We start from the raw sequence: 17477 nt of genomic DNA on the forward strand, positions 1-17477 counted from the left end.
TGGATGTGGCACTTAGAGCCGTGGTCTAGCTGATGTGGTGGTGTTGGTCATAAGCTGGACTTGATGATCTTAAAGGTCTTTTCCAGACTTGGTGATTCTGTGATTCTGTAACACTTAGCTAGCTATGAAGTGATTATTGCTGCCTACAGAGGTAATAGGAATCAAATTAAAAAAAAAGAAAAAAAAAGAAAAGTGAAACCCAAAGCATAAAAGCCCCAGTCCTGCTGAGTGCAGGTTATTCTGGAAGTGCCAATCCAAAATGATACAGTTTTTGACCTCTCTGTATACTGCTGCAAAATATATTCTGTAATAAATGGCCTTCTGCAGGCAGGAGGGTCTCCTGCATCGTTTATGCATTTCATAGCAGTCAGGCAAGGCCCAAAAAAAGCAGAGCCAAAAAGTGTTCCTGAAATGAAGACCTGAATCCAGGGCTGCTGTGTTCCAGAGAGTGAAACAAACTCCCAAATCTGCTCTCCTGCCTCTCCCAGTGCCAGATCTGACTCTAGGAGCTGGTGGATGTGAGTTCCAACCTTCCCAAACTGGGACCTGCTCCCTCTCAGCAGGTGATTTACTGCAGTGTTTCTGTGAGGATTGTGGTTCTCAGTTCTTCCAGTCACTGGTGTTTGGAGTTAGAAGAGGGAAATTTCACCATCAAAATATGTTGCTCCTTGTACCCCATACTGCCCTTCTACTGACAGCAAGGCAGAGAGAAATACTCTCTCCTCCTCTCAGGGGCATGAAATCAGTCCCCAGACCACAGCTCTTCTGGAAACTTTTGATGCAAGCACACTATATCCAACCATGGACAGTGGAAACACTAAAAACATTATGTATGTAAGTAAGCATGGGGCATGGACTCTGCTATAATTGACACCCTTGTCCTGAGAGAAGGATGTTGGGCTGGATCCCAGTCTGGCAGGGTTGCCATTTAAAAAATCAATAGCTGGTGATCAATAGGTTGGTGCTGTATTATATTAGTTTTCTGATCTAGTAAATGGGGATTCTTCCTTGTATCTTCAATGCCACCATGTGGTAAGTGTAAGAAAAAAAATGACTATCCCAAACATCCTATTTGGAGGTGGATATATGGGAGGCTGAACAGCCTAGTCATGCTCTAGTTTTTTGCCTAGAAAAAAATTCAGTCTTAGGGATGAAAGTATTTGTGTGTGTTTTATTGCTGAATCAGAGTGAAAGCTCTATGTGCAAAAAAAAAAGGAGAGGGTCAGCAGTTCAAGCATTATAGCTCACAATTGATTGTTAATATTTGTAAAAAAAACCCAAGCACAAACAGCATGAATAACAAGCCCTAGGATGTAGTAGTAGCAAACAAACCATGGGAAAAGAAAATTAGAAATATTTTGCAGTACTTTACCTGCCCTGCAGTGTCATAAAGTCCCAGCAAGTGTTGTTGTCCTCCCACAGTCACAGTTACTGGAAGAGAGATACAAGAGACAGCATTTATACACAAACCAGTGACTTAGTTTTTATGTATTTTAATCCTAAAATGCCAATAAACCCTTGTGCTGGACAAATTAACATGGGTTTTACGATGTGCATCCTAAACCAAGCACATGTATTCAACCCAAGTTGAAGGCAACTTAAAGCCACAGCAAAGCAAACCCTTTATGCCAAGCTCTTATCTCTTTACAGACAGCCAAGAAAATTTTTGCAATACACCCTTAGTCTACCCAGCTTGCAGATCACTTTTTATAGCATTCTGTCTCTTATGGGTCCTTATTCACCTTATGGGTGAATTTCTGGGGGGTACCAGTCATATATTTTTTCTTTTTATTTTTCTCTCATTTTATCCTTTTCCTTTTTTTTCCCTTTAACTTTCTCTTCTTATTTTCCCCAACAAACTTTGTATTTTCTTCCTTCCTGTAGATTGTTGTCATCTGTCTCATCATCAGAAGCTGTCTTTCCTGTCTACACCACCTCTCTTAAGTTTACAGCTAACACCCCAGAGAAAATGTCCTGTTGGGTAAACTTCAGCAACAGGCAAACTTCTGCCCCTGGGTTCTTGGCTCAGAACACAGTGGGGACCAAATGGTTACACTGACAGTTCAAATAATCATTGACTCTTGAAGCAGCCATGTCTAGATTAATGGATCGATGCTGAAATTTCCACCACACTTTCATGCAAGCAAAACAGTTATCAAAATAAATGGCTTTTGCCTGTGAAAACATTGTGGTATTTTTATACTAGGAGTTTATCAGTCAGCCCCTGTCAGGCAAAAGGCTGTTCAGCGTGTCCACTTGGTAGGTCGTATTTATGAGCTGAGATTGCTCTGCTGGATTTGTAGGCCTTACTTTTGGCTTTATCTCAATTTACTTTTACTTGCCCTGTTGCTATCTCTTCCTGTTCTCTCAGTGGCCAAGCCTATGGGAAGCCAACATGGAATTCCTTCCCAGTCACTGGGGTAATGTAGGCTCCCTTACGGGCTTGTAAACTTGACTTTATGAGCAGTTGTGAAGTAACAAGATAAATACCAACTCTTCTTGCTGTTTACTGACTGTATTGGTATCTTGATTAAGCACAAAAACAGCATGGACTTTAACACCCAGTGCAGTGGGGACTGCAATAAAATGTGGCTGAGTACTTGCACAGTCCTGGTTTTTGTTTGGCTCCAGTCTGGGCTGCATCAGACAATGCAACTGGGATGACATTTTCTTCCTTTCACTGATTGGTTTTACCCAAGTGCAGGATGTGTAAAACACTGCTTTTAAAATGTTAGATCATAAAATAGCTAGGCACTTGTTGCTAGAGTTTGAGGAACTATTTTTGGGTCATCTCCAGGGCTTTGTTGCAGGTCTGTGTGCCTGGGAGTTTCGCTCAGGGCTTCAACACAGAGCTCTGAAATGTGCTGTCCCATTTGAAGGCCACAGCAGAAAGTCAAGGTGCTAAGTGAGTTAATGTCTGGGCTAGATCTGACGTGTTGACCAGGAGCTGGTCTGAGCTGGGAGCTTTGTTTTTAAATAATTGGTTAGTGTTTCTGGGGTCAATAAGAATTTTTGTTGATGTTCTTGTTGCTGAGGTTGCCCTGGTTCCACCTGCCAAGGGGAGTATATGGACTCATACACACACACGTATTTTATATATAAAATACACAAAGGTAAGCATTTTTCCCATTTCTAGTTGAGCAAAATTTTCTGTTGTAACTTGAAATATTTTGCTTTGACTTGGGGCACCCTAATAATACCCAGGACATTTGGAAAGGGGAAGGATTCCAATTCACAAAGGAACGTAGGCTTTACTGCAAGATAATGGGTGAACTGCTCCATGCTCAAGGGCAGGGACTGGAACCCTGGTGTCACCTCAAAGGACTACAGGGGAGGTGAGAACTGAATCTCCTTCTTCTTAGTTCTTGCAGTAAATGGGCAAGCTGATACACTTTCTTCCTTGAGAATATGCCCTAAATCTGCCACAACACCAACCATAAAATCAGAACATTTTCAGCAATGCCAAAACCATTAATTCCCGGTTTCCTCCGTGTTCTTTATCAGAACTATTATAAAAACATTCATAGAAAGAAGAAAGACCACGTGCACTTCTGAGGGTTTTATTTTGTGGTGTTTTTTTTGTTTTTGTTTTTTTTGTGTGTGTGTGTGTGTGCTTTCCTCAGAGTAGATTTGGTGTGTAAGTTGAACTCCTCAGAAAAGGGCACCAGTCAATGATTTCCTCAGGAGGTTTTACTCCCTCTCTGATAATTATCTTTGCAAGACATGACTCAGGTCCAGACCACGTCTTCAAGAGCAAAAGCATTGTCTGTGGACTGCAGCAAATGCCAAGGTGTCTCAGGGACCTCAAGTTCCTTCCTCTGGCACCTTGCAAAGTGATTTCTGTGAAGTGATCAATATACTGAATGTGGTGTGTTCTCCAGCAGCTGATATCCCTGGGGATCCTGATGACGTGTTTGCTTGCTGTGTAACACTTTTCTTCCTTCCTGAATGTAGTTTTGTGAAAGCTTTTGTAATGAGCTGGGAATCTTCCTTGTCTCTGCAGATGTCTTCTGCTCTCTGGGGCTTACCTCAGACAGGACGGGAGTGGTTTTGGAGGAGTTCAAAGATGAGTGATTTAAAAAATATTTTTTATAAATTGTCTTCTTTTTGTACCACATAGGTCTTAAATAAGGCATCTATGGCCAAAATGTGAGGGCCCCTGTTACATACCCAGTAGGAACCCCCATCCCTGGAGGTTTTTAAGGCCAGGCTGGATGAGGTTTTGTGCATCCTGGTCTAGTGGCAGGGGGGTTGGAACTTGATGATCTTTAAGGTCCCTTCCAACATTAATGATTTTATGATTCTATGATTCTATGATAACTCAAACATGTCTTAAAGTAACTTAAATCTCTAATTCTTCAGTTCCCATAAGGGTGAAATATCTAACTAACTGAACTGAAAATACATATCCCAGGCTTTGAGAAATAGCAGCTGTCAATATTCAACAGGAAAGCAAAGTAAATGTGGGCAGTGCATTTTTGTAGCACCTTGCAAGTGCTTCAGGTGCATTTATGAATCTTATTTCAGGTTGTATTTGTGTTCAGAAATACTTTTCTTTGGGTGATCCAGGGGAAGAAAATAGGGATAGGACTGCCAGGGATTAATCTGCTGCTTTGGTTTTGGTCGGACAAGTGTCTGGAGAACTTAATTTTCGCTGCTGTGAACCAGTCTTCAGGAGATGGTCCACTGCTGCAGCTGAAACTGGGAGCACTCAGTGCTGCAAATGGCAGCCCTGAGGATGCTACAATCTGGCAGCCACTGAAGGAAGCTGGTCAAAGAAAACAGTAAGAAAAACCTTAATGACATGTCCCCGTCATTCAGACCAGGAATGGCAATCAACTCAGCTGAGCTCTAATGACTGCTTGCCAGTTTAGCTGGAAGGCTAAACCTTGCTAGAAGGCTTGCAACCTTTCTCCTTGGAAATAGTCACTTTTCTTTGAATGCAATGCTACAAAGCTCTGTGGCCAACACACCCAGGGCAGGTGAGAGCTGGGGCTGCCAGTACTCTGTAACTCAAGCCTGGCCCACTCTTCCCTTCCGCATGTGAGGGTCATCTCCAGCAGATGGAGTCACACGTTGCTCATGGCATGTTCCTCCATTTCCTCCTTCACGACAAACAAGATTTTTGACAGGCAAACTGATCTACCTCAGACTTACCCCACAGCTTAACTATATTCTTTCTGAAAGGAAAATCAAAAGCATGTAATTTTGCCCTATAATTGCCCTAAATACCAAACTTTAGATGTAAATGGCACTAAGTGCCTTTCTTTAATTGCTCCTGTAATCATCTACCATTACCTTGTCCAAGCCTGAGAGAACCAGCATTTTTCAAAAAGGGCTCTGAGTAAACCTCACCATTTTCTGTCACCTCATCAATGGATGAGATCTATGTTCTGCTGAGCAAATACTTTTGCCCATCTGATATTTACAATATCTGAAAAACATTTCCAGCCTGCTCCCTGTGGTGGGAGCACACAGAGGCCTCCAGGGCTGGGATTCAGCTGATTTCACTCCTTGTAGCTCTTGGTCTAATGAGGTGGTGAGGAATTTGCTGCTTTGTCTTTAGGCCACAGACATTTAGTGATTTTAAAGCCAGGTAGGATACATAGCACCATCTATTCTGCTCTAAACAGTGTCTTCCTACAAGGCATATTTTCTTATTTTTATATCATTCTTGTAGCTCTTTTCCAAATTATTTTTCCAGCAATCACTGTGACTAGACAATGTGGTCTAGTGATGGTTTCATCAACGATCTAGCCAGAGGTAACATGACTTTCCTATTTCTACCTGAGTTTAAAGCTCACATTGGTTGACCACTCTTGTTATTTGATGCAGTACTTTATGCTTTTCTTAAGGCGAACTCAAGTCTTTCTTGGCTTTTGTCTTTGTATTACATTCTTTTTAGCCCTGCGATTGTACAGGAAATCCGTAGACTGTAATTCAAACTCCCACTCTTAAAAGGGGAGGGAAAAGTCATGCTCCTGCAACAGTCATACTCCTTCCTGAGTTGGAAGGGTTCTTCATCTAGATCCAATGCTCCTGCACGGGCAGGGACACCTCCCATTAAATCAGGTTGCTCCAAGCCCCATCCAACCTGGCCTTGAACACTTCCAGGGACAGGGCATCCACAGCTTCTCTGGGCAACCCATTCCAGTGTCTCACCACCCTCACAGTGAAGAATTTCTTCCTAACATCAGGTCTGAATCTTCCCTCTTTCAGTTTAAAGCCATCACCCCTTGTCCTCTCACTCCATGCCCTTTTAAAATATTCCTTCCCAGCTTTTCTCTAGCCCCTTCAGGTACTGGAAGGTCTCTACTGAGCCTTCTCCAGGCTGAACAATCCCAGCTCTCTCAGCCTATCTCCATAGCAGAGGTGCTCCAGCTCTCTGATAATCTTTGTGGTCCTCCTCTGGACTCACTCCAACAGTCAATGTGACAGGCTTTTGGAAGTCTGGGATTGACTATGCACAGACAGGTTTTTTTCTGCAGGAATTTTCAGGAAGCATCAGAAACACTTTTCAGTATTTCCTTTCCAGACATCTCTCTGCAGCCTCCAGGGATTACTCCTCACCTTGGACTCTTATTTCTAGTGTGCAGCAAGGAACACTCCCTCACCATTGGCCTCCTCCATAACGACTGAGAATTCTGATGGAAATGGTGGGAAAATACCCAGCCCTGTCTTGCTTTGCAGCCATGTTGGGAAGCAGGTTGACACCAAACAACAGCTCTATTGTCCCACTTTGCAACAGGAATAGATTAATCTAGACAGTGTCATCCTATAGGAAGATTCATGACTTGTACTTTGTGTTTTTTGACTTCTGGAGAGGAAAAAGGCTGCAGCTCTTCACAGCTGGGTATTTGCTCTGCAGAGGCAACAAACAGAAGTGATGTACCAGTCCACCAATCGTTTTTATACATACACTATAAATCCTTCAAAATACATTGAGAAGCCAGACTTCAGCATTGGCCAGCTTACATGATAAAAGAACACAAAAACAGTGGAGGTGGAAGATCAAGCAGAAAGGATCTGGCCCAGAAATGGATGGAAGAGAATGGAAATTCCCAAAGCTTTCAGAATAAGAACAACTGTAAACCATGAGCCAGCTTCTTCCCAGTCTGGGACATTACTTATTTATAGACAGCATGAATAAAGTTGATTTATCGGAATCATTGACCTCATTGTTTGTAAAATCAGCACTGGAGGATTTCCTCTGCATCTCAGTGAGTTATTGCTGTGCTAATCAATCCTTGAACAAATTCAGCTTTGCCCATAGCAGAATCCAAGAAGGAACCTTGGCGTTTCTGAGAGAAAAGCTGTGCCCAGTTTCTCCAGTAATACTGTCTTGGGGGAGCTCTTGGGACCTCAGCGTTGTGTAAAGCTGTGCTAGATGGAAAAGGCTAACATGATTATAGCTCCTGGGGAACTGAAGAACAATTGACATTGTGTCTGAGAGAGTCTTTTGTTAGATTTCATTCTGTCGTAAATGGAGGGCTGTGTGCTGCAGCAGATGGGGAGGGGCTTCCTGAGTGCTTCAGCTCATGCTGCACCACTGGTTGTTCCCATGGAAGGCAGCTCTTCTCCTGAGTTAGAAGTTAATAATAACTGCCTAGGGAAATGCACTAAATTTGCAGGCAAATAGATTCTGATATGTGCATTTCAATGATACTCTGATTGAGGGTCTTTTTATTCTTCGCTGAAAGTAATAGCACTAAATCAAACCAAATGCTAGACAGAGAAGAAAATGTAGCATTAAGTGGTATCCATAGATAGAACATGGACATATTATTAAAAATATTATGATCATTCCTAAACAACGAGGAGTATCAGATTTCTTCTCAACCCTGATGGAGGGGAAGTGCCTTTCCTGAGACCACATGACTGTGGCATTGAGATGAATGAAGGAACAAAATTTTGGCTGTGACTGCAATGGGAGCCTATCAAAAAAATGAAAGGTAGAATGCAGATTATTATCTATATCTATATTTTTACCTCTCCTAAATACTTTTAAAGCTTCTATCACCCTAGCACAGTATGTAGGAACACATGTTTGTCTAGAGCTGGGTTCAAGTCAACAGCAAATGTGATTGAGTTCTGAGAGTATAAAGAGTAAATGATAACCAGAGTAAATTTCATAGTATTTTAACTCTCTGTGCTGCCCTGACTAGCAAAAGACGAGATGTTATGGCATTTTCAGTTCAACATAAAGGCAGTCAAGACTCTTTAAATCAACTGTTTACTGAAACCTTATTGTGAAGGATGTATTTTAAGTCAGTGCTGCTGAGATCATGGTATGCAGAGCAAGGAGTGTGAATCTTACTCCAAGGAGAAAAAGTGGGAATAAAGGAAGACTTTGTTTACCCAGCTCCTCTCTCCTGTCCATGTAAGGCAACAGTCATTCCTCTAACTGCAACTGAGTGCTGTGGAAAAGGCTATCTCCAAAGTTATGTCAAGCATCTGGTTATCAAGGGAACACAAGACTTGGTAAATAGCATCAGAATAAACAGAATTTTAGTGGCAAAATGAGACAAATTTCACTGAAGTTTATCCAGGCAATACACAGGGTGCTTCCCAGAGCATGGAAGGACAAGGCTTTCCACATGGTTGCAGGGAATTAAGGCATCTCTCTGCTACTTCTTGCATTGGTAGAGGATCAGAACAAGTTTATTTTTTCACCTGGAAGGAAAAGGAAAGCAGTCTGGAGAGGCAGTGCTGCCTAACAGCACTTGCTATTTGCTGCTCCAGTGTCTCCCTAAACGATGGTGATCTGCCTTGGTCTGGGTTAGATGGCAGTGGGAACAGATAGGGGTGTTGGAAGGGCATGGAATCTCTGCTCTGCAATGGACAGGTTATCCTCACTGCAGGCTGGATCTTCAGCTGATGGAGTAGTTATTTCATAGTCACTTATTCTGGCAGGAGACCCTGTGCCCTGAACTTGATAGAGGACCCAGGGGCTTACTGAGAAAGAGACTTCAGCCAAAAGCATTTTAATCTTCAGTGAATGTGACTTTAGTTGATTGAATTCTTTGAGGACCTGGAGGCTGACAAAGTGGGAAGCTTTTATTTCTTGAGTTCCTGGCTAAGAGTGGTGAAGTGGCCTCTTGGGGAGAGGGCCTGTGCTGGCCATACTGGTTTTCATTAATCAGCATTGCTAACTGGGGTAGAACTGGCAAGGAGTGAGAGGCATGGGGCTAAGATGGACCTGTCCTGAATGCTGGATTAGGGTGGTGGAGAGATGCTACCCTGTCAGACTCAGCAACGCTACAGCTTGTGTCACACTGTGGCACATCCTACTGCTGCCAGTGAGATTCAGGGGGAAAACAGCTTCTCTGTTTACCAGCACATTCAACAAAATGTACAGAGGCCGAGGCTAGAAATGAATAAAAATGTATTTATCATGTACACAGAAGAGGACAGGAGTGTGTCTTCCATAAGAACCTGATATTAGAGGAAATATTAATGCACAGAAATATAGGCCAGGAAGCAGCCCCTAGCTTGGCTGTTGTCTGTGCAAAGGGCCTGGCCGTCCTATTCCTTACGTTCCAGTGCCAGGCAAGCTGAACAGATCTGCCCTGAGCTGGCTGCTGTACCCAACACAAAGACGTGGCTGGTGATGGACCAAGGTGCTCTGGGCACTGTATTTGGGCACAGACCTGCAGGGGACGTGTGTCTGTGTGTGTCCCAGGCTCTGTCACGTGCGTTGGAGCAAGGGACCTGCAGTCAGACCTGCTCTCTGGCCCAGCAAGCGGTGCCTGGAGCATCGTTCCAGTGTTAAGGTAGGGTAGCTTAAAATAGCATCTGAGCCTCTGAGCCTGCATTTTGATTAAGTTTGGCCTTAATGCTGGCTTTCCCTGTGCATGTTCCTCTGTGAGGTATTGCTTGAAAGGGCTTTACAATAAAGTACCTGTTCTTGCACCCCAGGAGGGCCAAAACAGAAACTCTGCATTTCCCAGAAAGAGGATCGGGCCTGTCGTATTTAGGACCAGGACCAAACTTCAGCTGCTATTTGCCCTGCAGCTTGCAGAGATTAGCCAAGCATTTGTCCAGCAGCTCTAAACCTACGTGGCTTAGGAAGCAGAAATGTTGAACACTGTAAACAAAAATCTTGGAAACATGTAAATGTTCTGATAAGAAAATCAGAAGTTAGGAATTACTATTTTTTTTTTTTTTCCTCTTGGCTACCACAAAGGGTTTCAATGCTGTTAATGCTTTCTCTACATCCTGCTGAGCAGCTTTTCACTTTCCAGCGTGGCAGCCTCTGCAGACAATGAAGTGATTGTAATGTTGGAAAAGCAGCAGATGCAGCTGGATGAAAAGCCTGGTCTTAACACTCTGCGTGTTGGTGTGTGCGCAGGTGAAAGGGAGAGAAGGTGAGTGTAAATCTTAGCACAGGATACCCTTATCCTTTGTTGACCTGTGACTGCACTCATGTGAAGTGAAGAGTGATCCAGCCCTCATGATTTCAGAAGGGTGCTTCCTACCAGCATGTTTGTGGGATTTGGTGGCTTTTTCAGCACAGACTGGGTCCTGCAGAAGAGCAATTGACTGCACGTTGGCTTCAGCCCAGCCTTGGATGCACAGGTGTTGAAGTGCCTGATTGAGCTGAGGCCAGTAGATTTTTTTCCTTTCCTTTCTAACTGAAAATGTGATTTCTACAGAATCAAAAGTTTCCATGGGAAGCTGTTGCTTTTAACAGATGAGTTCAGATGTTGCCACTGGGAGAAATTAAGTGAAATGATGTGAAGTGACTGACCCTGATCTGAACTGTTCCTTTTGTCAAAAAACCTGAACCAGTTCATGCAAAGCTGTTTCCCTGCCATAAGGGCAACACGTGGCTCCCACACCAGGGGCAGTGATCCCTGAGGAGCATCCAGCCACGCAGAGCTGGGATGCCAGGGAAGCCCCGTGGGCATCCTGGCAGCTGGACAACTCAGCCTTGGAGGGGGAGCAAAACATAAGTACCTGGATCCAGGATGTCAGCACCCATGGAGTGCTGTTCATAATGGGGAAAATGGGGCTCAAAACGGAGTACTCCAGGTGTGCTCTCACCAGTGCTGAGTCCCCCTGTACTCAGCACTGGTGAGGCCACATCTGGAGGATTGTGTCCAGTTTTGGGCACCTCAATTCAAGAGAGATCTTGAGGTGCTGAAGCAAGTACAGAGGAGGGCAACAAAGCTGGTGAAGGGCCTAGAGAATCAACCTTAGGAAGAAGGCTTGAAGGAGCTGGGAATGTTTAGTTTGGGGAAATGGAGGCTGAGGGGAGACCTCATTAGTCTCTACAACTACCTGAAAGGTCATTGTAGAGAGGTTGGTGCTGGTCTCTTTTCACAGGTGGCAGAGACAGAACAAGAGGGAATGGCTTCAAGCTGCAACAGGGCAGGTTTAGACTGGACATCAGGAAAAAAAAATCACAGAAAGAGTGGTTAGACACTCAAATAAGCTGCCCAGGGAGGTGGTTGAGTCACCATCCCTGGATGTGTTTAAGGGTGGTTTGGATGTGGTGTCGGTGGATATGGTTTAGGGGAGAACTTTGTAGAGTAGGGATGATGGTTGGACTCGGTGATCCCAAGGGGCTTTTCGAGCCTGAATAGTTCTGTCATTCTATTATTCTATGAATAAAACAATTTCAGGTTGTTCCAGATCCATTAAGCCAAAGGCTGGCATGGATAAGTGTGACCACCAAATTGGTTTAAAAGTTTTGAAGTGAAACTGTTGAGTTTTTCCAGCAGATCCATTTATTTACTTTTTTATTTGCAGAAAGTTTGCTTTATGAAAATTTTATAATTTTTAAAGTTTCATCCTCATGTACAATGAAAATTATTTTTGAAATATGCAGCTTTTTCAAACAACAGGAATTTATAATGGGTTTGTGCTCTAGCCAAAGCTCTTTAAACTCCTAATACTTAGGTTAGGATTAATTAATTTAACTTTTCTGTTAATCATTCCAAGCCTGAATACAATTTTTGAGTAAAATAAAATGTTCAGTTCAGCTGAATTTCCAAGAATGTTTTGCACTCTGTGCTAACTGTACTTCCATTTAAACTCTATTTATTCTGGAACAGATTTATTAGGTTTCATTCACCTTTTCTTCCCCATTAGAGGCAGCTCTAGTGAGCTCAGAGGAATTACTTTTGGTTGGAAGAAACATTAAACATAATGTCTTGTAGCTGGGAAAAAAGAAGTGAACTAATTTTGAAAAACGGAGTGTGCATTTTTGTGCAAATTACTCTTAAAATGTTTTGATCTTAGAAAGCAATGGTCACCAGTGGCTGAAGAGCAGAAAGTTATGATAAAATTATTATTTTTATAACATTTCCTTTTCTCTTAAGCAAGACAGGGACCTAGTTAGCAAAACACAGGATACCGGCACATACCTCAATTGAAAAAATCAAAATATTAGGCAATGTGAAATTTGACCTCTCTGCAAATTATTCTTTCATCTGGCAGAAGTATTATTTATTCTTCATCTAGCTTTATTTAAAGCTGTATCTGCTTAATAATTGACTGAAATATGCAACATTTAAAGGAGTTTCATTCTGAGAGACTGACTTAAACATCATGTCTGGTAATTTTTTTCTATTTCCCACTGCTCTCCCGAGAGCTGAGCAGTTCATTCCCCTTTGTTTCCTGGAGCTTTAATCTGCATTAGAAAATGTTGATGCACTTATTCAGCTACATGAAAGTGCCACTAATGGGGATCACATCTGACTTCAGAGGAAAGGGACTTTGAAGAAAAATCACAGAATATTGCAAATAAAGGAGAGATGAACTGAGGTAGAAAATCCACAGCTACTTCCTGCAAATGATCACCAAGTATAATATGAATTGTGCCTTTGATTTGTTACCAGTTAGCACAGCAAATGGATTTTGAACAGTGCATTTTACACAATCAGATACATGAAAAGCCTTGTTTTTAAGGAAGACATTGTTCTCCATTTCTATTTTTATGACGGCAACACCTTGGATTATGACTCCATTGTATCAGGCCAGTGCAAACAGGGGGGCAGAGGCCAGCCCGACTCTGCAGAGCAAACACTCCAACAATGAAGGTGGAGAAAGAAAATTTCCTGTTTGGCAGCACGGGAAACAAGGTGCAGAGAGGGGACGTGGCTCTTCAGGCCATGCTGGGCAGCCAGGGTCAGCTGGGGTGCAACCCCCCCAGCCTTATTCTGTGGCTTCATCTCAAAACAGAGAGATGCCTTTAGGTTTGGCCACTGTTGGAGGCTGCACATTCCCCTGGGTGATGGCCAGAGCCTGGCCTTTGTGTCCTGCTCGTCTCTGTACGGCAATCCCAGGTCCTTGGCTCTTGCAGGTGCATGGACCAGCAGGTAACAGGGCACACTGCTCACACACGCTTTGGGAAAGCAGAGTGCCTGCAGTATTTTATTTGAGCTGGATTCCCAGACAAGATTGGAGTGGCTGAACATTGTTACCACTGGAAATTGATTTTTAACATGGGCAGAGCAAGCGCTCACCTCGGCCACAGCTGCCTGGCAGGGATTGTTTCTCTTTAGCAGCTGGGATGTTGCTGAGCTTTGAGGCATGTTGTAATTTTCCAATTGATTTTTAATGAAACAGTGCTGATGCTTGTATAAAAATGTACCTCAGTGTCTTGCACTGACTTGGTCCAGAGCTGAACTAATCAGATAATGTTTTTTCCCTGTGCCTGCCCTGTCAGAGTATCATGTCTGACAGACACCCAGAAATTCATTCAGAAAGTACATCCACAAAGAAGTAAGGCTGCCAGAGTAAGTAAAACAGATACTAATTCAGACACCTCTAAGCTCAGCTGAAGCAGACTCTTCCACGTGGAGAAAAGTCAAGTTGTGGAAAACTTTTTTTCTTGTGCATTTTTGGCAGTTTTAAAGGCATTTTTGTTCATTCTCATAGTCACAAATTATGAAAACACGGAGAAACCCTCAACTCTCTGCTCTGGTGCCACAAAAATGGAGTGAACAAAACAGCATGCAGCGTTTCAAACCAAGTCCAGCAAAGAACCAGTGGCTGTTTGAACAGCAGCAGCAAACCAGGCTGGTTTGTGGCCGAGCACATCCAAATCCATGTGGTTATTTCCCTACAGCAGCAGATGAACACTGTATTACCTTACCCTGAATGTCCTTATGGTAAAAGCAGGTTAAAAAATAAAATAAAAAAATATATAAGGCAGGTAAAATCCTTGGATGGGTCTGGCCATTTTGTGCTGCACCTCTGACCCATGCTGCCCAGCACTGATGTAGCAGTGCTGCAAGGGAGGGAGCTCATGGCTGCAGAGGTTATAGTAGTGCCAGGGCTCTCCTCTACCAACCCCAGGCTTGATTTCAGAGGCCTTTTCTTCTGCCAGATTGGCATTATTAAGGATATCTCTTTGACTGCTTTCAAACCCATCCATATAAGGAAAACTTCCACTGAGCTGCATCAGGAAAGAAATGCAAGGGGGAGGTTGATGGTGGTTTTAAACCCTCTCTCATGCTGCCTACACGAGGTAGGGGAAGCACCCTGTACATCTGGGATGTGTAAATCTGTCCAACTGCCTGCTAATGCTCTGATGCAATGGGGCACTCTGCTCTGCTATTAGTGACCACACCATGTGATCAGTTACGGCTTGTGGCAAAACAAAGTGGAACTAAAGAAGAATCCAGAGTGGACCACACTTTTTTTTGGTCCAAAAACCTGAAGATGTTTCTAAAATAAAAAATAAATGATAATATTTGCTTTAATTGCTGATATTTTTAGTGTTTTGAGCAAAGTACCTTTTCTCTTTTCCATCTGTCTATGTTTTTCTGTTCTTGTATCAACCCAGTGTTTGTCATGGGGAGGCTGGGTAAAAGATTTTCACTCTACAAAATGCAGAAGGTAGAACAAACCCAGTTGCTTTCACCAAGTGTACTTTGTCTGTCTGCCTGTCTGTCTCCTTTGATCTCACAGTTACCCAGAGCCCCTGCAATCATAGCAGAAGCAGAAAAAAAAGTGTGTAAAATGCTGTCTACGTTTTGGCTGTAGATTTTACACAGCCAGATGCAAGGAGAGGGTTGTGCAATCTTGACTGCATGGGAACACAGAGCGGGAGGGCAAGGAAACTGCTGCACCACGCGTTTATCCCAGGCTCAGCCTCCCAGCCCCTCTGCCAGCTCTTAGGGCAGCCCCACAGCAGGGCTCCCCATCAACCCCTCTATGGCTGCAGGTAAACAAGCTCTGCCCATACCTGAGCTGACAACAAACCCTTTACACAGCCCTTTGAAGAGCCCGCCATGCAGAGCAGACCAGAGAGGACCCTTTCCTAGCGCAGCTTGCCGGCAGCAAGCGCTGTGCGCGCGCAGCGTTTGCTTGCGTGTGCTGTGCTCCTTTGCCAAGTGACATTTTCCACAGATGCTGGCTGAGATCAGTCTGCACCTGCACATGTGTGTGTAGCTGAGGCTGCCATTAACCCGTTTGTTTGAACAACTGTGGTTTCAGCCCTAAGCTCTTTTTTATTTTTTACCCCCATATGCTAAGAGCTCATTTGATCTGCATGTACCAAATCTGTGCTGCAATAGATGCACTACAATTACTGTCTTCTACTGTACAAACCCAGTTTGCTGTTCGTCTCTTTCATCTCTGGCTTTGTTTTTGAAGCATAACCAAAAAGTAACCATCAAGATTTGAGAGCCATACCCACGTTATTAAATAACACTGAGAATACCCGTGGGGAGCAGGGCTTTCTCTGGCTTGACACACACACACTTTTAAAGCACTGTGAGGGGCTTGCATTTCATCTGCTGTGGTCTTTAGAGGGATGCTAGAGCAAATGGGCAGCTATCAGTAAATATAGATATAGCAAGACTGAAATTCTTCCTGGTCTTCTTGAAGAATGGTTATTCAGAGAAATTAGTCTGGGAGTGACTTCCTGGGGTGTTTCATCCTTAGAGTCAACTTCGTTTGGAGATAGAGTTGACTGTTTAAAGTAATGATTTAATGACATCTGAAATACATAAGGATTAGGGATTCTTTGTAAATCAGAACCAGGATTAGGAGGAAGATAAAAAAGAGGGAGCACAGGTAGGATCTCAGCCTTCTAGCAAAGCAGAATTACCTCCTGCAGGTTGGCCTAACTGCACAACATGGCATTGCTATAAAAGCAGAATGGGGACTTGCAACAGTGATGGAAATCCCTGTGCCTGATCCCAGGGAGGCAGGAGCTACGTGGCCGAGGTGTGTGACAGAGCAGCTTGGCATTGCAGTGGGATGGGTGGAGCTGTCTCATAGATGGAGATAGTGCTATTTTTTGTAATTTAATTGCATGGTCAGAGATGAGTCTGGTCTGGTGCAAACTGGCACACCTCACTGCTGAGGTGCACATGGCAAACGCAGGCCCTTGGTGTGTATTCTTGAATAGTTTCCCTCTTAACTTGCCATACCTCTCTCTTTTCTAGCTGCTTTTAATCCTATTCTGAGTTCACATGCAGTCCTGCCTGTACCACTGGGAAGGATGGAACGAGACCTCACCCTACATACTGTAATATCAGTACATCCTCTGCCATCTCAGGGATTTATGCAGCAGTTCAGCCTGGAGAGCAGGAGCCTGCTGCTACTCTGTGTGTCTGGACAGGCAGGTGAAGTATTCTGCTCCTGCTTTGTACACATTTTATTTTTAGGCAACTCCCACTTTGGTGTCTTTCCCTTGCCTAATGTAAAAAGGTAGCACATCTCTAATCTAGTTATCAGAAGATCATCCAGCTCCACAGGTCAATGAAGGGTCAAAAGCATTATTTAATGCTTGAACTTTGCTGCTGGCCCCTGACTGAGACTGGTGCTTGCAGGGAATCCAAAGCAGCTGCTCGCTGGGATGTGTCTGCATGAAGGGCAGTTGGGGCCAGAGGCCAATTGTTTGGCCAACTGAGTCGGTGGCATTTTTTTCTTCCAGGAATTTTGCTGCATCGAGACTTAAAGGTCATCTTTCTCTTGGCCAGGGAGAGAGGCTGATCCTGATCCCACCACTGCTCCGGGGTCCTTGCTCAAAGGGACTGATCTCATGCTGTGTGTACAGAGGAGGAGGGGAGAACACTTCCACTGGGTTTATTCACAGTTCAAAACATTACCAGGAAAGGCCTGACAAATCCCTTCTGGGGAGGTTTCTCCTCAAATGCTGCTGTCTCATTTCCCCTCATCAAATTCCCCGCAGGGTTGTCATCGGAGTTAATCTTTCTCTGGTGGTTCCCACTGTCCTGCACCCCTCCCAGGTCGGGAGGGACATCCTGCCTCTAAGTCCAGCAGAAGGACCAGAGTGAGCAGATGGGAACAGAAAAGGGATCTGCACCCACATCTTACCCTCCCTGGGGTGAAGCTCTGCCCTGTCCTGCTCCACCGTTCTGCACTGTTGGATACACTGCACCTCCATGCCACAGCAACCCAGCTTTTTGCAGACACCCCTGCACTGGTGGCTGACTTGCAGCACCCAGGCTTATGTTTAGGGAACAATGGGCTCATCTCCAGCACAGGGATCT

General features: G+C 43.9%; 1 protein-coding gene across 1 annotated transcript in view; it reads right to left on the reverse strand.

The window, feature by feature from the left end:
- RHOJ (ras homolog family member J) overlaps positions 1-17477 on the reverse strand; it is a 60789-nt gene that overhangs the window by 15577 nt on the left and 27735 nt on the right. The window contains exon 2 of the mRNA XM_051621319.1: positions 1373-1431. Within this exon, the coding sequence (XP_051477279.1) occupies positions 1373-1431 (59 nt within the window). The remainder of the gene's footprint in view (positions 1-1372; positions 1432-17477) is intronic.

This window comes from Apus apus, chromosome 5 (genome assembly GCF_020740795.1).
Source record: "Apus apus isolate bApuApu2 chromosome 5, bApuApu2.pri.cur, whole genome shotgun sequence".
NCBI classification, from domain to species: domain Eukaryota; kingdom Metazoa; phylum Chordata; class Aves; order Apodiformes; family Apodidae; genus Apus; species Apus apus.